The 26,103-nt window shown below is 36.6% G+C and overlaps 4 protein-coding genes across 5 annotated transcripts; all 4 read left to right on the top strand.

Moving 5' to 3' along the window:
• The first annotated feature begins 502 nt into the window (after positions 1-502).
• Positions 503-5,057, top strand: LOC130738156 (uncharacterized). 2 transcript variants are annotated; one of them, XM_057590074.1, is made up of 5 exons: positions 503-937; positions 2,151-2,659; positions 2,744-2,969; positions 3,055-4,058; positions 4,322-5,057. In XM_057590074.1, the coding sequence occupies exons 4-5, from the start codon at positions 3,696-3,698 to the stop codon at positions 4,913-4,915; spliced, it is 957 nt and encodes a 318-aa protein (XP_057446057.1). In that variant the 5' UTR covers positions 503-937; positions 2,151-2,659; positions 2,744-2,969; positions 3,055-3,695; the 3' UTR covers positions 4,916-5,057. The 2 variants fall into 2 exon arrangements, with proteins under 2 accessions (XP_057446057.1, XP_057446058.1); XM_057590075.1 differs by lacking the exons at positions 2,151-2,659; positions 2,744-2,969 and having other exon boundaries at positions 3,706-4,058.
• A 1,325-nt stretch (positions 5,058-6,382) lies between these two features.
• Positions 6,383-9,313, top strand: LOC130738154 (uncharacterized). Its single transcript, XM_057590073.1, has 2 exons — positions 6,383-6,916; positions 8,572-9,313. The coding sequence occupies exons 1-2, from the start codon at positions 6,575-6,577 to the stop codon at positions 9,040-9,042; spliced, it is 813 nt and encodes a 270-aa protein (XP_057446056.1). The 5' UTR covers positions 6,383-6,574; the 3' UTR covers positions 9,043-9,313.
• Positions 9,314-10,313: 1,000 nt separating this feature from the next.
• On the top strand, positions 10,314-13,150 carry LOC130738153 (uncharacterized). Its single transcript, XM_057590072.1, has 2 exons — positions 10,314-10,751; positions 12,646-13,150. Exons 1-2 carry the CDS (start codon positions 10,407-10,409, stop codon positions 13,114-13,116), a joined length of 816 nt encoding a protein of 271 aa, XP_057446055.1. The 5' UTR covers positions 10,314-10,406; the 3' UTR covers positions 13,117-13,150.
• Positions 13,151-23,774: 10,624 nt separating this feature from the next.
• Positions 23,775-25,192, top strand: LOC130735423 (steroid 5-alpha-reductase DET2-like). Its single transcript, XM_057587420.1, has 2 exons — positions 23,775-24,290; positions 24,514-25,192. The coding sequence occupies exons 1-2, from the start codon at positions 23,958-23,960 to the stop codon at positions 24,982-24,984; spliced, it is 804 nt and encodes a 267-aa protein (XP_057443403.1). The 5' UTR covers positions 23,775-23,957; the 3' UTR covers positions 24,985-25,192.
• The last annotated feature ends 911 nt before the right edge of the window (positions 25,193-26,103 follow it).

Raw genomic sequence — 26,103 nt, 5'->3', positions numbered from 1 at the left:
CCACAGATTTATTTAACGGGTATTTTCACTATCTATTTATTAATGGGGCGAGTACGAATATAGATGTATCTATACCCATGGATACCCACCCGATATATAAAATACTGAAATATCTTTATATATACATAGATGTATATTAAGTTTAATATCTAGTGAGTTTGTGTTTGAGTTATAGTTCTCCTTCAAGTAAACTTATACAATGATAATGTTGAAAAAAAGCCCTTAGACCCAAAAAAAAGGTAAAAAATAAGTATTTTCCTTCACACATTGATTGACAGTAAAGTCCAATCTTAAATGTTACTTTTAATATAATTTTCTTTTGAACAAATACATGTGAATTCATTTATATTCATGTGTGTCGGGTGCCCATACATATCCACGAATATTTTAAAATCCGGTTAAAACCCACTTAATGGGCATCCTTGTACATGGTGGGTATATACTACTATCCACGCCCACTCTTACCCATCGTTTACATCCCTACGGCTTTGTTTGGATTGATGGAGGAGGAGGGAGTGGAGTGGAAGGGAGGGGATGGAGAGATAGGTCCATTGTTTGGTTTATTTAAAATAGGGTGGAAGGGAGTGGTAAGTAATGGGCCAACATCCATCATGCTCCATTACATTCCATCATATTTGCTCCCCCCAAATTGGATGGAAAGGAATGGAAAGGAAAATTGGTCACTTAATTAAATTATGAAAATACCATTCTACCCATGGTAACCTCCATTCATAACTTCTCCTAGTTGGTGCCCTAATTTTCTCTCATCAGTCATCACGTAACAAAATCTGGCGGCAGATGACAAAAGCTTCCCGCCTTTTACCTTGATAATACTCTTTCACCCATTCCCAGTTGCTGCCATCGTTGTTTGCTCCTTCTCTTGGCTTTTCCCTTTGCCCTGCAATTGCTCTCTGCTGCAATCTTTTCCCTTGGCAAGGTGTGTTTTTTTTGCTCTACTTATGAATGGCATTCCAATCCAGTTTATTGCTTAAACTTCATCTGAATTTTCCTGCGAGTAGGATATGTTTCTGATCTTGTGTTGGTGTGGCCTCTTCTTGAGCTGTACCCTGTTGTGTTCTGTCTCAAGGCTTGTCTCTGATCTGTTTTTTTGCTTTTAGTCTTGCTGTTAGTTTTATTGCAGAATTAGAATTGCTGCAGAACTAGATTGGGTACTATATATATTGTAATTTTGGGTTGAGGGGTCCCTAGCTTCTCTTTTATTTATATATGACATGACATTGGCTTACCAAAAAAAACTTGGAGTCCTATACAGATGAATTATAAATCTGGTTTGCTAGAGAGATTGATGAATTACACAAATATGTCACTTGCCATTTAATCTTTGGCTATTTAAGTATAAAAGTATTGAGTGGAAAAGTGATGTGATGGATTATTGAGTGGAAATTTGCCATCTAACTTTAGCAAAGAGGAAAAGTCTTGTCGCATGATGCCTAGGTGACTTGTCTTTGGTTTATAGCTTTTGAACAAATATATGATGGGAGCTATAGCAAGAAGTATTATAATTTGGGTATAAAATTTGATTCATATACTGTATATATTGTCTCCAATATATATTGTCTCCAATATATTGTCTCCAGTTTAATTGGTGGCTGCTGATGTTATAGTTTGCGTGCTCAAGTGTTTGTTGTTTGTGCCTCTTGATGGATCCTTTTTAGCTGCGTGGAGTGTGCTCCTACTCTTTCTTTCCTGCTTTCTGTCCTGTTTTTTTTTCTATGGTAGCTGTAGCTTGTTTTTCTTCTTGTAGCCTAGTTTTTGTCCCTGTACTTTGTCTTGGTAGCAACAAAACTAACATGAAAACAAACAAAAATTCTTTGTAGCCCTGTAGATTTCTCTGTACAGCATAATCAGCTTCCCCCATTTAACGCCTCTAAGTTTTTTTATCATTCTTTGTAGTCTAAGAAGAATTATAACTTATGTTTCTGTTTTTTTAGCTATTTTGGCTTTGTTCCTTTACTTTTTCATGTTTGATGCAGTATAAAGCATGATATTGCTCTTTTCCCCTTCAAATTATGTTATGTATACTATGGATACAATTGATTTTTTTTTCCAATTTTTTCATTGTAATAGAGTTCTAAATTTTGTAGTCATGATTAAAAAAAATTGACTTATTATTACGTACATTTTTATAGATGACTAATCAAGATATAAGATCCAAACGGTGGCAGTTGCTTCAAATGATAATGGTTCAAGTGTCATGCCTCATAATCCTAATCTGTGCACTAAAAACCAAGATTAGAAGATCCCGGATACCTTCTAGAATCATAGAACATAGAGATAGAGTAAGAGATGAAATCATGAGACAAATTGTAGGCAATGATCGATGTCGTGATATCATTCGTATGGGTCCTCAAGCTTTCTTAAGCTTGTGCACAATATTAAGAGAGCAAGGTGGACTTCGGCATACACGACGAGCGACAATAGAAGAGCAAGTAGCAAAATTTCTGTACATAGTAGGGCACAATGTGAGAAATCGTGTAATGTCCTTTTTCTTTAGACGCTCTGGAGAAACTGTTAGTCGTCATTTTCATAGAGTACTACAAGCTGTGATAGAGTTGGAGGAAGTATATTTGAAACAGCAGATGGAACACATGTTCCTCAAGAGATACTTGACAACCATAGGTTTAACCCATATTTTAAGGTAAACATATATTTTCAGGCTATACTTTAATATTTCATTAACAAGTAGATATCACACATGCTTAATCAGATAAATGAATGTCAGGACTGTGTTGGAGCAATTGATTGTACACATGTGCGTGTTAAAGTTCCAGTAGAACATGCTCCTAGGTATCGTGGAAGGAAAGAGTATCTCACACAAAATGTTTTTGCTGCATGTTCTTTTGACTTGAAATTTACATATGTCTTGCCTGGGTGGGAAGGAACAGCATCAGACTCAAGAATAGTGAAAAGTGCATTGACCCGTGAATACGCTCTTAAAGTTCCACAAGGTAATGAAAATACAATAAACATTTTAGAAGTTTCTATTTTGGCCAAACTAATAAACTCATTAATTATATTTTTTGTATTTTCTAGGAAAATATTATCTTGCCGATGCTGGATTTCCTTTAAAGGCTTGTCTCATAACACCATATAGGGGGGAAAGATACCATTTACAAGAATACTCTAGAAACCCACCACAGAATGCACGTGAATTATTCAATAATTGACACTCATCATTAAGAATGGTCATTGAATGTGCATTTGGAGTATTGAAGAAGAGATTTCCAATCATACAGAGTGCAAGTGAACCCACTTTTGGTGTTACAACTCAAAAAAAAATCATTCTTGCTTGCTGCATTTTACACAATTATTTGATGGGTGTAGATCCCAATGAGAATTTAATAGATGAGGTATAACGCGATCTTGCAAGTGGAAGTGGTTTTCAAGAGGGTCACCAAACTCATAGAGAAGATAATGATGATTCAGCTAGAGGAGAGTTAATTAGAGATAATGTTGCAGGACATATGTGGCGAGATTACTAAAAAGTTGTTTTCATTGGTTGTTAAGTTTTCTAGTTATGTAATTTGGTATACTTTTGTTGGTTTCTGTTTATTCGTACCTTTATTTATTATGTTGGGATTGATTTTTAATTTGAAATATGTACTACTTTTTTGTGTTCATTATTTAGTTTGCATTGTGTATTATCTTGTTGGTTTATATGTGATTCATTTTTAATGAGGTCAGGTATGGAAGCCAATAAAAAGAAGGCAAAGGAACCTAAAGTTGTTGCTGTATTGAGTTGGACAACGGCTATGAACGAGGTTTTAATTGATGCATATTTGCATCAACAAACTTTGGGGAATAAAAATGGCAATGCTATGACGTCAAATGCAATGGACATCATTCTACAAGAACTACAGAACCACTTTCCAGACAAGGCTATTTCTAAAGAAAAGATAAAAGATCACATGAAGCACTTAAAATCGAAGTTCACTTCTTGTTATGATCTCTTCAAGAATGGTCTAAGTGGATTTTCATGGGATCCAATAACAAGCATGTGGATTGCTGAACCTGAAGTGTGGAAAAAGCTTATTGAGGTACTTAAAATGACAATATAAACTAATCTTTTCATGTGCCCTTAAATTGTGAATGCATTGATTGATCCATTGGAATAAGTTGTTATTCTTTTTGTTTGATTGATAGAAAGAAGGAAGTTTTTGGTAGTATATATAAGACTGTGGAGGAAGTAATGGTACTCATTTTCAGTAGTTTAAAATGAAAATATAAAGTAATGGATAATTTTTATTTTAGCTTGGTCATTTTCTAGCTAATACTTGATTTAATTTTTTTTGGATTGTAGGCTAGACCTGAAGCTGCTGAATGGAGAACCAAGCCTACCTTATTTTATGATAAACTAGCACAACTTTTTGGAAAAGATCGAGCAACTGGAGAGGATGCAGAAACAGCAGCTGAAATTAGAGCAAGAAGAGCTACACGTACTGGAATCACCATAGAAGACATTGACAATTTGGTATCCACCAATGAAGCTAGTATAGAGGGATTTGAAGCTGATGATGGAGTTCCTCTTGAGTCATCTCATATATGGCCTTCTACTGCCCGTTCTCAGGTTGTGAACTCTTCTAGGCCTAAGAAAAGGGCAAAAAGAGTTGAGGAGGATGATATAAATACGAGTGATCTTGGGAAATCTATTCAAGAAATGGTCGAGGTGTTTAAAATGAACACGGTTGAGCTTAACAAGAAACAAAATAATACTGGTGGTGAGGATATTTGGGCACAATTAGTGGACATAGGTGTTGAACCAGCTTCCTTGCTTGATGTGTATGTGCACCTTGTGAAAAATCCTGATGATCTGAAAGCTTTTAATGGAGTTCCACTTCAAATGCGCAAGGAGTTGCTGCATCGTCTAGTGCCAAACTATTATCCTAATTATTAGCTTCTTGAGTTTTATGTTTTAGTTATAATGCAATTATAGTTTTTCCCATCTACGTTTTATTCATGTAGGATTTCATGCTTTTTATTATGTGTTGACCTTATTTTTATACTTAAATTGGTTCTGTTATGAATTATTTGGATCCCTTTTATTTATGAATTCTGGTTTGAATTAATTATTTCTCATTATTCATATCCCTACTAAGTCATTATATTTAATTTTGCTGATTTGCATTACTGCCTACAGATCTGAATAGTTGATGCATGTTTTGCATTGCATATTGTTTATGGTAATGAGCCCAAAAATCTCTTTTTCATATCAGTCTGTTTAGAGTTATGTTTTCTCTATGTGCTTCTGCTGTGACATTCTCCCAGCTTTCAACAATGCAGCAAAGGTTTGGAACCATTGAAATAGTTCTAGGCAGAATCACTGCAACTGAATTTTTTTCCTATATATTGTGAGGACAGGGAGATAGATATACATTTATTTACACTCTGTAGACTGCAGGTATAGTTTCTCTTCAAATGTCTGCAGGTATAGTTAAATCTAGATCTCATCCTTCTTGGTACCAACAGTTAGTGACTTACAGAAACCACTCATTCTCATCATTTTAAAGCAACCAAATCAGTGATAGAAATCCCAAAACTTCTCCTCCAGTTCCTTCTCGTATATAAATTTGACAACAGGGAGAGAATCTGCCTATTTATACTCTAGTTAGAATATTAATTTGCCTAACCATTTTGTCATTTTTGAATGAACTACACACTAACTTTAACATAAACAGACCATCTGTTATGCAGGCATCAGATAAAAACATCTACATATAGTGAGTATTAGTTTTACCAAAAATTCGAGCAGACAGAAGGAACATCTACATTCTGTTTGGTACTGAGGACCTTATTTGATCCTAGTATTGTTAGATGAAGATCATTAACAATTCTGTTTGGTACTTTGAGATGATTAAAATTTACTGCGGCATGATTTATGCATAGACTAGTGAAGAAGTGTTAGGAAACAAATTAAAAGCTACAAAAGTTTTGCTTTATAATTGTGGAAACTTACCTAACATTTCCCACCACCTAATCTAACTAACGTCTTTATGAGCAAATAAGAAATCCACTTGAAAGAGAAACAATTTCAACTTCAGAGAGTGAAATGGGAAGGAGAGAGGGAGTAGTATCCATCTTAGCTAGAATGTTTTGGAAATTTTCAATTGCTTTTTCAGCAGTTTGTATTTTATTTTAAAATAAGGGTAATATAGGAGTAATAAAAATTATAACTCATTTCGCTCCGTCCATTATCCAAACAATGCAGTGGTAACTTTGTTCCGCTCCGTCATAAAATATTCAAACAATGGAATGAAATTTTTATTCCATTCCGCTCCGCTCCATTCCATTCCATTCCATTATATTTCATTCCGCTCCGCTCCATTATGTTCCATCAATCCAAACGAAGCCTACGTACCAAGCGATCTGAAATGCAATTAATTGTAGGTTCTGTAGACATTAGACAACTTGCTCTTCTGGAATCGAATAGAACCATACAAATCAACAACTTATTTATTGGTCGTATTATTGGGTACCATTTCTCATCCTTGTTCAGTTCTTCATTAGATCTGAAACTGAAACAAACACAGGTCCAAACAGAGAGACAATCTCCACCATGGTTATCAAGTCATTGTTACTGAACCTTCTATACCCACCACCATCTTCTCCTTTTGTCACGGCCATGTCGGTGCTAAGCTTCGTTGCGTTGGGAAACTCAGGGTTCTCGGAGATTAGGGGAAACCACTTGAACTATTCAAAATTCTGGAACGCCAACACTGGTGGCGCCGCCGCGGCTCAGAGGCAGGTCAAGCTTTCAAGCAGAACTGGCATGCTGTGGCTCTACACTCCCGCTTTCCTCGCCGGTGCGGTGTCGTTTTGGATCTTTCCTCATGAGGGTTTCAGGTCCACGCTCGTTCAATCTGCTGTTACCCTTCACTTCTTAAAGAGGGTTTTAGAGGTAATAACCCTTCCTTGATTCCCCACACTGTAGTTCTAGTTACACACAAAATGCACATTCTAGGGTTTTGAGTGGCTGTTGATTGTGTTAATTTGAAATTGTGCAAAAATAAAATACTGATAAATGTGATTTGTTAGTTAATAGTTACATTTTGTTTTCATTTCTGCTGTTAAATTAAATTAATTAATATGAGCAAGTTTAATGTGATCTCAGAGCCTCGAGGGATAGTCTCATGGTTGTCGGCTGTGGGGATTACCTTGTGCAACAAGATAAACAACAGGGATGATAATAAATTAGATAATAAGTTAATATAACTAAGGCTTTGTTTGGATTGAGGGAAGGGGATGGAATTCATCAATTGAGAGGAGGGAATGGGAGATCCATTGTTTATGTAATTAAAAAGAGGATGGAACCAATGTAAATCGATGGTATGCATTCCCTCATGTTCCACTACTTTCTCTCACTTTTGTTCTCCAAATTTGGGAGGAATGGATTGGGAAAAAACTGATTTCTGATAAAATTATAAAAATATTAGTATAAGCCTTTGGTAACCACCAATTCTTACTCCTACGTTCAGTTATTAAATCCTAATAACTTGTATAAACGTAACATTTTACTCGGTAGTGGTTGGTTTTGGTGTGAAGTCTATGGTCAAGTAGAACATGTCTGATTCTCCATAACTAAAAACTATGTTCGAGTTTTGTGAATGGAGAAAACATACGTTTAGAGAGCTGCCCACCATAATGTAAATGTTCCCTGCTCGAACAAGATTACCTATAGTGGAAGATGGATACCTGTAGTGCAAAAATAAATTGAAGTCTGATATATAGATAAGAATCCTGCTGCGGATTCAGTGCCAAATGTTTCTTGGTGGGACAGAATTTGCTCAAGTGGGAAGATGCGCGTGGACAAAATAAGATATGAATAGTATTTTTTTGTTCTTGTGTCACAACCTCAATCCTCAAATAAAAAGTGATCGAGACAGTAATCTTATGGGCACAATTATGGTATATTTAGATCACTCTGTATACCCCATATAAGGAAACTGTTTGGATTTTTGTGTTTGTGGGAACACAACGGATTTATTGCTTGGCTTGTGATGAATATTGATATTTTAGGAAAATAATTTCGAATGAAAATCGTTCGTCTTATTTTCTAATATATTCCCATTTTAAGTTCTCATTCATTTTTTGAGACCAATTTTAATATTTTGTTAAGGTCATGAATGACAGAAACCGGTCCCCGGTGGCAAGGTTGTATCCACTATACTTGTATCAAACAATAATGGCTCAATTTTGACTGAAAATGACAGATTGTTGTAATATCAGTTTTGTGAGAGTTTTGCTTTCTTTTTCTTATATTTGGTTTTCATGAACTAGCTTGAGCTTAGAGTTTTGTTGCTGCTCTGTTTTAGAATGCAGTTTTGACTAAATTGTGTGGGTTCTGTTTGTTCACAACTATTTGGAATAAGTTGGATTGTGTGCAAGAAAAATCTTCTTTTCAACTTTTCCTGCTTAATTGCTCATTTAAATTAATTGTTTGATTGGAAATGAGTTGTTCTAGTTTTGTCAAACACTGAGCATTGTATTTTATTGTGTTCTAGTTTTGTCAAACTCCAGGTCATTTAAGAATGCTGTTTTTACTCTATTATGTAGGTTCTCTTTGTTCACAAGTACAGTGGTTCTATGCTTCTTGATTCTGCAATCCCCATCACCACGAGTTATTTTATGTCAGCTGTGACTATGATCTATGCTCAACACCTAACAAGGGAGCTTCCGGAACCACCTGTAAATCTGATGTATCCTGGGATTGTGTTGTTTTTGGTAGGCATCATTGGCAACTTCTACCACCACTATCTTCTATCCAAATTGAGAGGAAAGGGAGAAAAGGAATACAAAATTCCTAAGGGGGGCTTGTTTGACCTTGTGGTCTGCCCCCATTATCTTTTTGAGATTATCGTGTTTTATGGGGTTTCCTTCATGTCTCAGACTTTGTATTCAGTCTCTTTCGCCGTAGGCACTACTTTCTACTTGTTGGGTAGGAGTTATGCAACTAGGAAATGGTATCTTTCTAAGTTTGAAGATTTCCCTAATCATGTCAAGGCTGTCATCCCCTTTCTCTTCTAAATCTTGTGCATAACAATAAATTTTACATGAAATGTACCTGTGCTTCCTTGAGTATTTTAAAGTTTTAAATCAATAGAATTCTATACTCAAGATCTGGTTGTATATGATACAAGAGAGGTCGTGAAGGATACATTCTGAAAGATAGGTGAGATTAGTACTCGTATAAGCATCATCTCAAGCTTCCCACCAGCCGAAATGTACTTTGTTATACCATCATCAATGTACTCCCACTCAGTCTTCTAATTGCAATGTCTATGTAGTTATACTTGAATCGTGAAGCCTATGAAGAATGACAGCATGAGTATGACTGACAATATATATATTTCATGAATATTAAACTGCTCAAAAAAAAAAAAAAGAAGCGCCTAACTTTATCTATTTATTAATTTGATCTGGCCTAAGATGTTGGCCAACAATGATATATAGACACCTTCTTTTTTATACACTTCATGTTCACCTATTTTTATTTTTATCTCTTTCCTCTTATCATCTATCACATCTTATTTTTTTTCTTACTTTTTCTTTTCTTCTTATCTCTCCTCCTCCGCCTCTTTCCACCTCATTTTGAGGTGTGAACAAATAATTGTTCGATGTAGGCGCCATAAATCCCTGTCCCTAGGCTCACCAAATGTATTATTTGTTTTTAAGTTAAGATGTCCTCACTTGATTTGGTGACCCACTTGTCCACCGCCGTCGACCCTCAGTCGTGTGTCATGCATCTATTGTGTCCCTGTCTGTAGACTCTATCCCTCACGACGTCCATAACTCTCTCTCTCTCCTCTCTCTCTCTCTCTCTCTCTCTCTCTCCCTCCCTCCCTCTCCCTCGCTCTCTCTCTCTCTCTCTCATGCATTCTTATTTCTATGAGTGCCACTATATGGTACGACAAGAACAAGGCACGAGAAGCACAATATGTAGAAATTACAGATTTGAATGATGTAAAATACAGGAGAGAGAAAACATAAAATTAATTACACAATTTAAAAGCACTGGTCGTGACTTTCGTGGATGAATTTGCTCGTGCCATATATTATTTTCCTATTTCTATATTTTTATAGTTACACACTTACACGACGTCATTCATCAACCTACCACACCCAAAAGTCGCGGCTGCTTGAGAATTCACCTTATCCTTACTTTTATTAGTATCACACACTATCTAATATTTATCATTTAAAGGCACTATCATATCACAACTCTGCAATTGTATAATTGAATTATTGAACACAAGTCAAAAAATCAATTTTTTTTATATCATTCTCATTGTATCTTATAATAATGTCTTCCCATTTTTCATACTCATGATTCCTTCAGTTATCTAAAGCCAATCCCCCAAACAGAGAGTGCTGCATAGACAATCTCAATCATGGTGGTGATCATGTCCATGTTACTGAACTTCATGTTCCCACCACCATCTTCTCTGGTTGTCACAGCCATGTCAGTGGTGAGCTTCGTCGTGCTGGCGAACTCTGGGTTCTCGGAGATTAGAGGGAAGCACTTGAACTATTCCAAGTTCTGGAACGCCAACAGTGGTAACGCCGCCGCGGCTCAGAGGCAGATCAAGCTTTCAGGCAGAGCTGGCATGCTCTTGCTCTACACTCCCGCTTTTCTCGCCGGCGCGGCGTCGTTTTGGATTTTCCCTCATGAGGGTTTAAGATCCACGCTCCTTCATTCTGCTGTTACTCTTCACTACTTCAAGAGGGACTTTGAGGTAACAATTCCTTTCCCATACAGCTACTACATAGTGAATATTTACATATTTTTTTCGTTTTTTAAGAGTACATTTCAAAAAAAAAACTCTTACAAATATTAATTAAGATAAGCAACAACTTGATAAAAAGAAATTATATATATAATTACTTCTTTAAAAATAAGAATACACCCACCCACTAGTGGTTGTTTTCAATTTGAACTCTCGAGATTGAAGCCGCAAATGTCTGATTCTCCATAAGTAAAATTTAAGTTCGAGAGTCCTATCAATGTCTCTCTTAGAGCAAAAATTGAACTCTCATTCATAGATAAGAGTCCCGCTAGCTGCAGATGGAGTCAGTCCCAGATGTTTCTTGTTTGTTTGGACAGGAGAAAAATAAGTGAAGATATAATAGTATTTTGTAGTTTTTTTTAGATAGTATCAGGGGCGTATCTAGGTAGGGGCAGGCAGGGGCCATCGCCCCCCAAGAATTTTAAAATGTTCACCGACTATAAGTATTTTTATATAGAAGATATTATAACATTTTGTGATCCTCATCAAGTTAAAGTTCTTGACATGAAAACTCGTTATTTTATGAGTAATGGTCGTAATAAGAAACAAGATAGAGATATGGAACATCACTATAGGATATATGTATTTTATTCTGCAATTGATTTGCAACTATATAAATTAAATGGAAGATTTAATGTAGAGGCAGTGAAACTTCTCATACTTAGTTCAGCTTTAGATCCTAAGGAAAATATTAAATCATTTGGTAATGAGAAAATTTGTAAGCTTGTTGAGAAGTTTTATGCAGATGATTTTTCTGAGCTAGAAAAGAGAAATTTGTCGTTCCAACTAAGACATTATCATTTAGATGTTTCCCGAGATCCTAATTTAGGCAATTTTTCCGAGTATTAGCAGAAGTTAGTTGAAACTGGAAAAACAACAATATTTTCACTTCTTGGTAAATTGCTACGTCTTGTTTTGACATTCCTTATTTCAACAACATCTACGAAGAGAAACATCGAAAGAGAATTTGCAACAAAATTGAAGATTATCTTCTTATAAATTTATTAGTTGTATATATCGAAAGAGAAATTGCTGAAATATTTTATGTTGATACAATAATAGGTAAATTTAGTACTATGAAAGAAGAAATAGTTGTATTTAAATAATATTTTATAATTTAAAGTTTATATAATATTCAACGCAGATTTTTTTAGTCTTATATTTCGCCCCCGCAACAAGAAAATCCTGGATACGCCCTTGGATAGTATATTGTAGTTTGTTTCTTTTGGTAGATAGTATTTTGTAGCTCTTGTGCCACAACCTAGCTCAAATAAAAAGTGATAGCCACATTAAACTTACGGGCACAATTATGGTAAATTACTAAATTTAGATAACTCTATCTACCCCATATTAGGAAAATGTTTGGATGTTGGAGTGAGTAATGATTTACTCACATTCAATTTTCTCTCTAATTTCTTTTTCACACTTTTTTTCCATTTCTCTTTATATTTCCTATCACATCACATATTATATAATTTTTTTTTCTTTTTTTTCTTCTTATTCCTTGGAGGTTTTTTTTTTGAACTATTCTTATTCGTTGGAGGTGGAAGTGGAAAAGAAGGGTAAACAAAACAAAATCCTTTTGGAGTAATTAGGAATATATGGAATTTATTGTTTGGCTACTGACGAAAATTGATATTTTAGGGAAAATACACAAATGAAAAGTAGTTTTGTTTTAATTTTTACAAATTTAACTAAATAAGGATATTTTTGTTAAAAATTAATTAATGAATCATATCACAAAATTTAAGGTGGTTTTTATAAAAAAAAAAACACCAAAATATACATTCAATTTGGTTCTTATATTAAGGTTTTAAGCGATTAATAATTCCCCGTTTTGTAGGTTCTCTTTGTTCACAAGTTCAGTGGTTCTATGGTTCTTGATTCTGCTATCAGCATTACTCTGAGTTATTTTTCATCAGTTGTAACTATGATCTATGCTCAACACCTAACAAGGGAGCTTCCAGAACCACCTATTAATCTGATGTATCCTGGGATTGTGTTGTTTTTGGTGGGCATCATGGGAAACTTCTACCACCACTATCTTCTCTCCAAGTTGAGAGGGGCAGGAGAAAAAGAATACAAGATTCCTAAGGGTGGCTTGTTTGAACTTGTTATCTGCCCCCACTATCTTTTCGAGATTATCGTATTTTACGGGGTTTCGTTCATTTCTCAGACGTTGTATTCGTTCTCTTTCGCCATAGGCACTACCATCTACTTGCTGGGTAGGAGTTATGCTACTAGGAAATGGTATCTTTCTAAGTTTGAAGATTTCCCTAATCATGTGAAGGCTGTCATCCCCTTTATCTTCTAAATGTTATGAGGAATAATAAAATTTACATGAAATATATGTGTGCTTCATATTGAGTATTTTGCAATTTGAAATCAAAACAATTCTAATACTCAAGAGGGTTATATGTATGAGATATCAGAGAGGAATATCTGCCTAGATTTGTGGCAGGGGTGTGTATACATCTTCAATTGCAATAATAAATAATAGGGTTAATCTTCAAATTAGTCTTTGTGTTTGTCTCGCCGTCTGAACTAGGTCTGTCGTCGGAATTTTTTTGCAAAAGAACCTCTATTATGTAAAACGTTTGGAGCAAGTCCTCACCGGAGCTCGGATCTCTGACGAGTAATGATTTGGCATGCTAACTGTACTGAAGAAGCTTACGTGGAATTAATAAAATAAAATAAAATTACACATCAGAACACTAAATTAAATTGACAAAATTAAATTAAATTAAAAACCTAAATTTCCCCCAAAATTTCCCCAATTCTAAATCCCTAATTTAGAAACACTAAATCCCAATTCCTAACCCTAAATCAAACATTTCTCAACATCATATTCTCTTCTCATCTCCAAAAAATAAAATAAAGCATTTCTTCTTCATCAACATGAATTAAACGAAGGTTTCCAGAACTTGCTCTTCACCAATCAATAGAGCTGTCAATATGGGTTCCCTTCTCCAGTTCGATCTCCCACCCCTAACCCTCTCCTCCTCATCCCCTTTGTCTTCTAAATGTTATGGTGAACAATAAATTTTACATGAAATTTAGGTGTTCTTCATTGAGTATTTTGCAATCTGAAATCAAAACGACTCTAATACTCAAGGATGAAAATCATTTGTCTCCTATTCCTGTCTCCTTCCCTATCCTTCCACTTAAATCACGCCAACTCAATTAAAGAAGGCTTAACTGCACTTTTGGTTCCCCACTTTATTCAATTGTGTGATTTTGGTCCTTCACAAAAATTTTGGTCCTTCGCGTTACCTAGTTTGCACTTTTGATTTTCCGTCCATTTCCATCCAAAAACTAACGAAATATTCCTTAAAAAAATTAATTAAAAAATCACAAAATTTATAACACTGAAACCTTCATCACCTTCAAGATCTTCATCATTAAATCTAAAAAACCTAGAAAATTATAAACATAAAAATCAAAATCATCTCCATCTCCTTCATCATCTTCTCCATCTCACAAATATCTTCTTCATCTTTACATTTTTAATCTAACAAAATTTTAGCAGGTTTCATTGTTTCTTATTAATCTAAAAAAATTATAACTTGATCCACATGCTAGACTTTTCTCACTTAAAATTTCCAGAACCTTCAAAGAGAGAAATCGAGAGAGAACAAGATCAGAGGTGAGAGATATATGTTGAGTGCAAAAGCTCTCGCCAGAGGCAAAGGAAACAACGCTACGATTGTGTTTGGATGAGGGAATATTTGAGGGGAATGTAATTTTAGAGGGTATTTCAAATCCCTTCAATTAAAATACCCTGTTTGGATATCTAATGTGAGGAATTCTCAAATTACTAATAATTAAATGAGGTATTTTACTCAATAGGCAATTGAAATCACCTCAAAATACGAAGGAATTTCAAATTCTTCATCTCTCCCTTAACCCTATCTAAATTCAGTCAAAAAAATTAATCTCGGCATAAAACCCTAAAATCGGCCATAAACTCGAAAGTCGGTCAAAAACTCAAAAATCGGCCCAAAACCTGAAAAATTGGCCCGACTCTCAAAAATAGGCTGAAAACTCGAAAGTCAGCACAAAACCCTGAAAATTGGCCGATAACCCTAAGAATCGGCCGAAAACGTGAAAGTCGGCCTGAAACTCACAAATCGACTCAAAACCCTAAAATCAGCCGAAAAATAAAAAATCGGCCCGACACTAAAAAATCGGTCGAAAACCAGAAAGTCGGCCCAAGATCCTAAAAAACTGCCGATAATCCTAAAAATCCGGCGAAAACGTGAAAGTCGGCCCAAAACCCTAAAATGGGCCCAACTCTAAAAAATCGGCCGAAAACTCGAAAGTCGGCAAAAAACCATAAAAATCGGCAAAAAACCCTAGAAATCGGCCGATAACCCTAAAAATCAGCCGAAAACCCTAAAAATCGGTCGATAATCCTATAAATCGGGCGAAAACGTGAAAGTCAGCCCAAAACTCAAAAATCGACCCAAAACCCTAAAATCGGCCGAAAACCTGAAAGTCGGCCCAAAATCCTAAAAATGGGCTCGACTCTCAAAAATTGGCCGAAAACTCGAAAGTCGGCATAAAAGCCTAAAAATCGGCCGAAAACGTGAACGTCGGCCCCAAACTCAAATCGACTCAAAACCCTAAAATCAGCCGAAAACTCAAAAATAAGCCGAAAACTCGAAATTCGATTGAAAACTTAAAATCAGCCCAAAACCCTAAAATTCTGCCGAACAACCGAAAGGTCAGGTTTTTGGTTTTTCGGTCAATTTTTGATTATCGGGCCGATTTTAGGGTTTTGTCCAGACTTTTGAGTTTTCTGCCGATTTTTTAGAGTCAAGTTGATTTTCAGGGTTATGGGCTGATTTTTGAATTTCGAGCCGACTTTCACATTTTCGGCCTATTTTTAGGGTTTTCTGGCCATTTTAGGGTTTTTGGCCGCTTTTTAGGGTTTTGTGTCGACTTTTGAGTTTTAGGACGATTTTTGGGGTTTTCGGCCAATTTTTGGGTTTTCAACCGATTTTTTGGTTTTAGGCCAATTTTCAGGTTTACGCCACTTTTTAGGGTTTTGTGTCGACTTTTAAGTTTTCGGTTGATTTTTAGGGTTTTCGGCCGATTATATTAAGATAAAAAAAATTAAATGAAGGAAATTCAATTATATTACCCAAACAAATAATTTTACAATTGAGGGAATTTCACCATTTTATCCAAACAATAAAATTTGAAATTCAAGGGAATTCAATCCCTAGCATTTAAAATCCCTTGAATTTCTACAATCCCTCATCCAAACACAACCTAAAGGTTGTGGGATTGCTACGACTTGAGCGATTATAAGGATATCATCTCTGGTAAGATCACCTCTTTGATCGAGTTAGGTACTTTTCATTTTCAATTTCCATTCCTTTTTTTTAAATTTGGTTATGCATCTATCATTTTCGAGATAGAAAAAATGTTTATTTGGGGCTCCTCGATTACCCTTTGAATTTTATGATTGATTTGGGTTTGTTGGGTTTTCTCCTTTCCTTCCAAGTTCTCAATCTTTTTCGGAGTATGGTTCTACGGTTATCTACAATTTGGAACTGGATCAGTTGAAATCTTGTCCATGTGTGGATAGATTTTCTGCGATTTCTTCTTTGAAGAAAATGAATATGATGAGGGAGAAGATGAACATTCAATGTATTTGGTTTATGGTGGATCAAAAGTTTAAGCAATGTGGAGGATCAAAAGTGCTAATTTTTTTATTGGGGACCAAAAGTGCAAAATCGTGATAAGTACGGGACCAAAAGAGCTATTAACCCTTAATATTAATATTTTTTTTAGAAATCGTTAATTTGTGGATGGAAATGGACGAAAAAACTAAAAGTGCAAGCGGCAGCTAACGTGGAGAATGCAAAATGCTAATGATTTTGTTAAGGACTAAAATCACACGATTGAATAAAGTGGAGGAGTAAAAATGCAGTTATGCTTTTTCATATATACATGATGTTTGCTTTTTTTGAACACAATTTCTTCTGGTTGCCCTGTCCAAGTTGGACACTTGATTCTCCTTTGCAAGTTGTCATTATCTACTTTCTGCAGATGATCATTCTTTCTCCTTGAGATGATCCTGCTCTTCTTTCTAGAAGTCTTCTGATCATCTGCTGACAGCTCTTCTCTTAATCAACTTTCTGATGTATGTTGTGATGTCTTCTTTTCTGCTTGCTCAGAATCTTCTCGTTGAAGAATCATATCTCTCGTTGTAGCATTTTCTTATGACGAGATGATCTTCAACTTTCATCTTGATCTTCCTTGTCATCTTTGAGTAAGACGATATAATGTGCTTTGTCGAGCTTCGTATTTTCCTCATGTAGACAGTCTTTGTAGATATATCTTTCTTCTTTGCAATCGGACCGTCTGATTAGAGCAAGTGACTAATTACTTAGATTGTCCTTGTTTTCCCCGAGTTCCAATGCATATGGAAATCCAGACTAAATGAATAGATGATAAGTTCTTAGTTTTTTGATCATGTTTGTTTATCCTGAAGTTCAATTCATATGAAGTTCCAAGATATAACAAGTAAATCACTTTTATGTAGCTCCTGAAAAGTAAACAACAAGGATATCATTAATAGACTTTTGAAGAACTCTTGAAAATTGTTATCATTCAAAACTAGATAGACGATAAGAGCGTTTGAACTTAACAGTTACCCATTGATGTTTCAAGGGAAGAAGTTCTTGGCCTAATTTAGGTGAAAACCTTGTTAAACAAAAGTTAAATAGTTCATGTACTTTTTAATATGAACTTGTATATCCATTGTCATGTCAAGTAGGGCACGGTTCGTGGGGACCAATTCTATTTAAATTCAAAGTTCACTCATTAGTTACTTTATGTTTAGGGTTTGGTGCTTGTTGTGGTACCTTAAGCTAAGGCAAATTAAGATGTGGTACCTAAAATGAGTTGGTTCAATAATAAAAACCCATGTGTCGGTTAAAATTTTGATTTTGTTCTATCGTAGTAATGCAACATTCCATTTTTAAGAGCGTGAGCTTTGCGAGTTGTGTGATCTCAACTTTGTTCATCAATCAACCATGGTCATTTATCGTGCATTTTCATCACCATCATTTGTTTTCACCACCTGCCTATTTTTCATTAAAAAATGAATTTAATGAGATTTAGTTAATTGACAAGTAAAATACGTAAAATCTAATTTCATGTAGTATTTACCTGGAATAAAATGATGATAATCTATTGAATTACTTAATGCGGGTACTAAGCCCAAACAAAATTCAAGGTACCTCAGAATTTGCCTTAGGGTTTTCCATGTAGTCTTAAGGTAACATGGAAGTTTCTTTGTTTCACCTCAAGTAATGTATTAAAAATCCTTCAAGGAGCCGATTCCTCACCAGGAAAAGATAAAAATCCCCCAGGCATAAAATTACTCATAGACAAATATGAACAAAGGGAGTTCAACAAACCACTCAACCACCATATCTACGACAAAGGCTAGAACTAAGGGACTCCTACTCCAAAGGTCAACCACCAGAGTCCGATTTCAACTTACCTCACGACCATCACATGCGGTGAAGTCATTGCTGGGAGATATTGTTCCGGTAGTCAAGTTCAAACTTGACGCAACACTCAAGCCGCATCTGAAAACCATTGGCAATAGACGAGGCCCGATCGATGACCAAATGTCGCCCAAAAAATATCACCTTTCATATCTCTAGGCATCCATTTTCATACATACGTAGAGCAGTGGGCTGTTCAGGTAGTCGGATTTAGTCTCACCAAATTCGACTTCCAAGAGAATCGGATCATGCCATGATCGACTAGACTAAGTCTTTCACCCAACTGCACCTTCAAAAAGTCGACGATGTATTGACGACCCTGTTAGGGAATTGATGACATTCCAATTTCATTACTCATATCCAGATCTCGCAACCCAAGGCTTTCCTCTCACCACATCACATCAAGTGGCTATTCTTTTTATTGGTCAAATTTCTCTCTAGTGATTTGATCCGTGGACCTTCCCCTCCTAACCTATAGGTCACCTAATTACCATTTGAATTTTCATTCAGGGACCTTCATCAGGTGACTATGGCCCAACAATCAGTGTAAGGGTGCAGAGCTAAAAAATGTATCATGTAACACCCCGATTTTGGTGGCGTCACTTTAGTAACCAAAAAGAAAACAAAGCGGAAAAACGTGAATATTTTTTTTTTTCGAATTTGTTCTACGTAAATAAAGACTTGACAAGATAAAGCTTATCGACGAAAAATAAAAACGACTAATGTACATATATATTTACAACCCCCGCTGTAAGTAGCATGTCACGTCACGAGTAACCTCCAGTGACGGAAAAGTAGTGCCCGTGGGCAAAATATGTACAAACCAAAATAAAAGGTCAAGTATTCTGAATACAGTCCTCCAACGAAAGTAGGTCAGCCCAAAACAGCCCGAAGACCTCCTAGTCCGACCAACTCTCTGTGATTCCCGGAAAGAGAACCACACAAAAAGCTAAAGGTCGGGGACCTACCCTACCCCAAAATGAGAAACTGAAGACCAGAGCCATAACGCTACTCCTACCCTAATCCTGACTAGAGGACCACACCACGACACTCCCAACTATGCATCACCATGGTCGTCGTCTGAATCTGAATCCAAGACGACTAGGTCGATGTCTCCGATCATCTCTCCTCTCGCTACTGCAATCTGCTCCTGGGCTGATCTCACGGGTCCAGGTCTCGAACCAAGGTCGGCAGCAACGACAACAGTAGGTGAGCTAGAGTCCGATGAAGTCCCTCCCACAGGCACCTCCTCCGAGGGGTCCTCGTCGTCCGAAGGCGACGGTGGTGGTGGTACTAAACCTCCAGGTCCACAGTGAACACCTGGTGGTAGGTTGAAGCTGACGGTGTAGCGTCTCAAAACTCCGTGCGTCAAGTTTCCCATCCTGTCGACGCGGTCCTCCATTATTCGCCCCGAATAGATAGCTCGATGACCGGCGGGGTCGACCACCCATGAGCCCGGGGTGTCCTGATCCAACATCTCGAACCTAGTCCCCCCCGAAGGGACGACCATCTCGAACCAATCTGCCATCAACATCTGACAATAAGGGCATACATAGCCCCCAAACACAGGTAGCACGCGTGAGGGTCAACTCAAAGAATTACATAATAGTACATCCAATAAGTAAAGTTTAAGCAGTAGTTACATATGCTTAGATATAGATGATAGCAATATAAATTGTATATCTTTCCCAATGATTATAAATAAAATTTGCGGACAATTAACATATCTCAAACAAGATTAACAAGTATCAAACACACGCGACAACTAAGTCAGTATGTATGGTGCATGAATGCAATGACGAGGAACAAGATGCAATCCGGAAGGATGGGCACCATTGAGTCAGCCCTAACACCAGCTACGGTGGGACCATTTCCGCTCGGGCGTCTCTTATACCAAACAAAATGTAGTCAGATCAGCAATGAACCCGCAGGTCTGCCATTTCCGTCTGCTACTAAGAATCACCGCAATGTTCTTATGTGGAAATCCGGGTCTTATGACCATTTTTGGAATCCACCGAGGTCCGGCATCCCACCGTCTATTAGCCTCAAAATGTGTGCATGAATGCAAAGTTATTAGCCAAACAACGTCTCCGACCTCACTCATCACGTCGTCACGTGTTCTAGCTAACTTATTGTCTCTAAAAAGAATACCCTAAGGTAAATGTCGATTCTGCGACAAAAGACAATTAATTATGAAAAGAGTGCAATCACTCGTGATAACTGCTCGAGTTATCCGACTCATCTCCATCTGATGGTCAAAAACTGCTCAGCGAGCAAAGAGTACCAATGTACCTGGAAACTATCTGTTTCCCGGCTTATCCTTTAGATAGCCCAACAACAAAACTGCTCATCGAGCAAAAGAGCATCAACGTACTCAGAAACTTATTAATTTCCCGGCTTATCCTTTAGATAGCCAAACAACAAAACTGCTCCTAGAGCAAAGAGTATCAACATACTCGGAAACTTATTAGTTTCCCCAAAACTTGGACTCGACGACATTTCTCATTTTTCCAAAACTAATATTCAAGTCCTAAGCTTTTATCTGAGATTGTGATCATTATTTAAAGGTTCAGAGGTTGTTTAGTGTCTTATGAATTTTCCTTGTAAAATAGTTTCCATTTAGTTTTGTCTCTAATCTTATGAGTTTTAAAAGATCCCATAATCCCAAGTAATTCCTAGAGAAGGTCTCGATCCATTAAAACAATAACAAGGCCCGAACCTCCGTTCGTCCCGTCAAACTTTCCCAAAATCTCATGATGAGTGTGGCATAACTGCCCGTTATCCTCACTCTGACGTACAACAGATATATGTGTATTTGCATAATCAAGTAACACAATCCAACAGTCATGGCACATATATCAACACATCCTAGATTAACCATTTAGCACATAGCATGTGAATCAATATTAACACATCCTAGATTAACCATTTAGCACATAGCATGTGAATCAATCTCAAAACAATTCAAGCGATAAATGATTATCAATTGTCAGCCGTAGCCTCAGAAAACATTTTTCCCAGTCAAACACAATCAAGTGCATAAACAGTAAATCAAGTCGAATTCGTCGACACCTAAAGCATTAGCTAGTATTCAGTGAGTAGCCCTCACCTGTAGCTCTTCCAGCGTGTTCCTCAAGCTTTCCTTCACAACCTTCCTCTTCAGCTCCACAGAATTCCTCAAACGAACCTTAGAGCAAAATCACAGAATTCAATCACAATGAGTCAGAAACTCAGCAAACAATAGGTACTAGGGTTACACGAAGCATTATAAACTTCGAAGTACGATAATCTAACGCGTTAAGACAAGTTTTCGAAAAACAAAATTTTCCTCCCCTTATGGAGGTGCTCTCGGCCACACACACTAATTGTGTGCGCCGATTTTTCTTCGATCAAACTTGGTTCCTAGGCTATCATTAGGGGTAACTAAGGCGAATTAAAGCTCGGAAAAATTATCGGATCGAAAACTGTCACAGGGGTATTTTGGTCAATATTTTTAGCTCGGAATTTCAAAATTGGAATTTCGAAAAACAAATTTGATGGGACGTCACCAACGACGTTTATGACAACTAATCCTACTAACACTAAGCTAAGTCGAGAGTTTTAAACCGAAAGAACGAAACTTTGGCTAAAAATGGGTTTTTCAAGCAGAATTGGAATTCGGCGACATTCGGCAAAATGTATTCCGCTAAACATGCTCTTGGGCATGCAGGGAATAAGTTTAGACAGAGAAATCGAGTTATTTGAACAGTTTTACAAAAAGCTCAAAACTTTGAGCACATAAAGACATAGAGAAAAACGACAGAATTGACGATCAAAAGTGAGAGATAACATCTATACCTCGATGTCTTCGAGTAGCAACGAACGGTGCAGCGATCGGGCAAGAAACGGTGAAAAACTTTTTCTTCCTCCTCCTCCTATGGTGCTCGCGGGTTTGGGTTTGAAATGGAGAAGGATTTTGAAAATTTTTCATTTTCTTGCTATTTATAGGTTTTGGAAAATGCGGAAAAATGAAAATTTCGCAATTCCGATTTTTCCTGCGCATTCCTCCGTGAATTCTAAGATAGGTTCTGGCGACAGAATTCCAGAACTCAAAACAGGTTTCTTGGAATTAAGGCAAACGATCCAAAGTCGGTGTAAATCGATTTTACCCGAAAAACTACTTTTTGCAGTTGATGTCGGATGAGAAAACTTCGTTCTGAAGAAAGATTAGAAACATCGAGAGAAATAGGTGTACGCGTGTGGAATCTTCGTTTAAAGCTCCGAATGGAAAAAGTCTTCATCGTCCGTTGATTTTAGGTTTCTTGAACTATCAGTGATTTAGTTTCGGCAAACTTCCGAGTATTGGAATTTGACCTTCGTACATTCCAGGGTTTCGTATCGAAACGCTTGTCATGGAAGAATTAAGAGAAGTTCTAACATTTCTCTGAAGATTTTTGAAATTAGTTTCTATCGTGTCTTTAAGTGTAAATTAATCGTTTACGATCGCCCTCGTCCTAGATATAAGTGAATACTACTTGCGCTATAGCTTATATCGACTTTAATACTTTCCTTAGCATTTTCCTGAACTTCCTCCTTCATAAATTAATTTCATTCGATAAACTTGTTCAGGTTTTCCTTCACATTACATCAAACTAATCGTGAATAGGAATTTTATTCGATTTATTCTAAGCATAAAAACTTGGGTCTCACATATCAGGCAGTCATGGCTAGCTACCTCGAACCCCGCGAGCCCAACCTCTATATAAGGTAAGGCATGGAAGAACATAAGGTACACAAGTATTTTATAATTAACAATATTACAACCGCTTTTCACTCACGTTCTCAGTTCTAACTTGAGCGTTAGAGTTCTTGCAAGTACCACATCTGGCGCACCTTAACGACAAAGGAGTGAGGAGTCACCTCAAATCACGAAGAACCATCGATTCTTCCACCATAAGCCACCACATTCTCACCATTATCGATCTCTCAAGACTCACCGGATCAATGATTTGATTGGATTCATCTGGTTACAAAGGAATAATATATAGAAAGGAGTAAGGAAAACCAATATTAATTGTTTCTGCCGAGGAAGTGGAGCGGCTGCTAGGTGGAGCTAGGCCTGAGAGAATGGTTAGGTGGGACTTGCAGGGAGAGGTTAATTTAATCATTTCATTAATTCAATCTCAACAGGACACTTACTAGAAGGGTTTCTCTTTCTATATTGTAAATAGAAGATGCTTTCAACCACGATAATCTCCTGAGATGTAGGGAAGTGCAGATCTAGAGGGAGAAAAGGGCACAACTTCGTTAATGGGAGGGACAATCCTGCAGAGATAAAAAAAAAAAGTAAGATTAGTTATAATCGAAGAGATAAATCATCATATTTTAAACAGTGTCACCTACATGGAAAATTTTGAGATTAGAGAAGCCCACCAACCACGCGCAAACCAACTCCCACACCAATACCATCATACCATATATTATTTAATTTATGATGCATTTTGTGTTCCCGCGAGAAATTACTTCAAATTTTTTTTATCATGATACACTGTATAATGTATATATAATGGTATCCCATTTGCCATCTTTCTTCATCAGTTATTCTGTAGAACACAGAGCCAAACAGAAACAATAACAATTCTCAACCATGGTGATGTCTGTGTTACTGAACTTCATATTCCCACCTTCTTCCCTAGTCACGGCCATGTCGGTGATAAGCATTGTTTCACTGGCGAGCTTTGGATTCTCTGAGATTCGGGGGAAGCACTTCAACTATTCCAAGTTCTGGAACGTGAACACTGGCAACGACGCCGCGGCTCAAAGGAAAATGAAGCTGTCAGGCAGAGCTGGCATGCTCTTGCTCTACACTCCCGCTTTCCTCGCCGGGGTGGCGTCGTTTTTTATTTTCCCTCACGAGAGTCTCCGATCCACGCTCCTTCAATCTGCTGTCACCCTACACTTCTTCAAAAGAGTACTTGAGGTTAGACTAATAATTCATTCACACTAATTTTCTTTTACATCTAATTTTTAATCAATTTTTTAACCATTATTTAACTTTCCTATCATATTACTCATTTTCTTCTATTTCTTATTATAAGAAAGTAAGAAACAAATAACCTGTTAATGTTGTTCTATTAAATAATTATGAGTTTTTCCGGCCAGTTAATTATATATAAGAGCTATATTTTTTCTCTATTGTGCAGGTTCTTTTTGTTCACAAGTATAGTGCTTCTATGATTCTTGATTCTGCAATCCCCATCACTCTGAGTTATCTAACGTCAGCTGTATTTATGATCTATGCACAACACCTAACAAGGGAGCTTCCGGAACCACCTACTAATTTGATGAATCCTGGGATTGTGCTGTTACTGGTGGGCATCAGTGGCAACTTTTACCACCACTTTCTTCTATCCAAATTGAGAGGAAAGGGAGAAAAGGAATACAAGATTCCTAAGGGTGGCTTGTTTGAGTTTGTGATCTGTCCACACTACCTTTTTGAGATTATCGTGTTTTACGGCGTTTCCTTCATTTCTCAGACATTGTATTCGTTCTCTTTCGCCATAGGCACTACTTTGTACTTGTTGGGAAGGAGTTATGCAACTAGGAAATGGTATCTTTCTAAGTTTGAAGATTTCCCTGATCATGTTAAGACCGTCATCCCCTTTGTGTTCTAAATGTTGCAAGGGACAATAAACTTTACATGAAATGTACTAGCCATGCATATTGTTTGGATTGAAGCTTTATTTTTAGGTAAAGTTACTTTATTGTCACAACCTTTTGCTTGTAAGACCTTATTATGTGGTCTGTCTAGGCAGACTTGTACGAAATCAAAGTAATGTTGGTAACATTCACTACGCCACCTTATATTTCCTCCAATCTCAATCATATCTTCCTGGTTTTGATGTCTTTGTTAGATCAATTTTATTTACATAGTATCAAGATTGTTAATGTCCGGTCCTCTCACAAAAAAAATGGATTTGGGTAAAGAAACATATCCATGAATATTGATATGACATGCAAGCAGGGATGAGAATAGGCCAGACCGTTTGTAGGGGCCTATGGCCTAGCCTACCACATGCCCAGGCCAGGTCAGGCCAAATTGGTAAATAGGCAAGGCTTAGGCTTTTTGAAAAACCTATTTAGTTAAAAAGGTTAGGGTCAAGTCATTCAAAAAGCCTTTTAAGCCTTATAGGCTAGCCTATTTAAGTAAAAATTATTAGTATTTTTCTGATACATTGTAAATATGATTAGTATAAATATATTTTACCATTGATGATGTTTAGATATTATAAATTTAACATAATATCTTAATAGTATATACTTATTGACAGTTTTTATATATTTAAGCAAATTGGCTTATATAATGACTCAAAGTTATAAGTCTATTTAGAAATACATATATAACGTATTTAAATACCTTAATATGAAGTGTAATTTTATACTGACTCTCCGACTTTAAGAAACCAACATAATCTCTCATTTAGTTTCATCTCTACCGAATAGCTTATAATATTATGAGTCTGATTGTTGAAAAAAATTATTTTAGTATAATTTAACCCGTTAGTTTATAAGTTTGATAGCTTATGTACAAAAAAATTTGTTGGCAAACGTAAAACTCTTGTTGTGAAACGGGCCTTTAAATAGGCTACCAGGCCAGGCCAGGCTTTCGAGAAGGTCAGACCAGGATCGAAAAAAAACCTTTGACAGGCCACAGGCCAGGTTCATGCCTTAAGATTTTTAAACAGGCTAGGCCTATTTACGCAAAGCCTACCTAGGCCCAGCCTATTCTCACC

The sequence above is a fragment of the Lotus japonicus genome, chromosome 2 (assembly GCF_012489685.1).
Source record: "Lotus japonicus ecotype B-129 chromosome 2, LjGifu_v1.2".
NCBI lineage: Eukaryota > Viridiplantae > Streptophyta > Magnoliopsida > Fabales > Fabaceae > Lotus > Lotus japonicus.
This window is presented reverse-complemented; position numbering and strand designations above follow the sequence as displayed.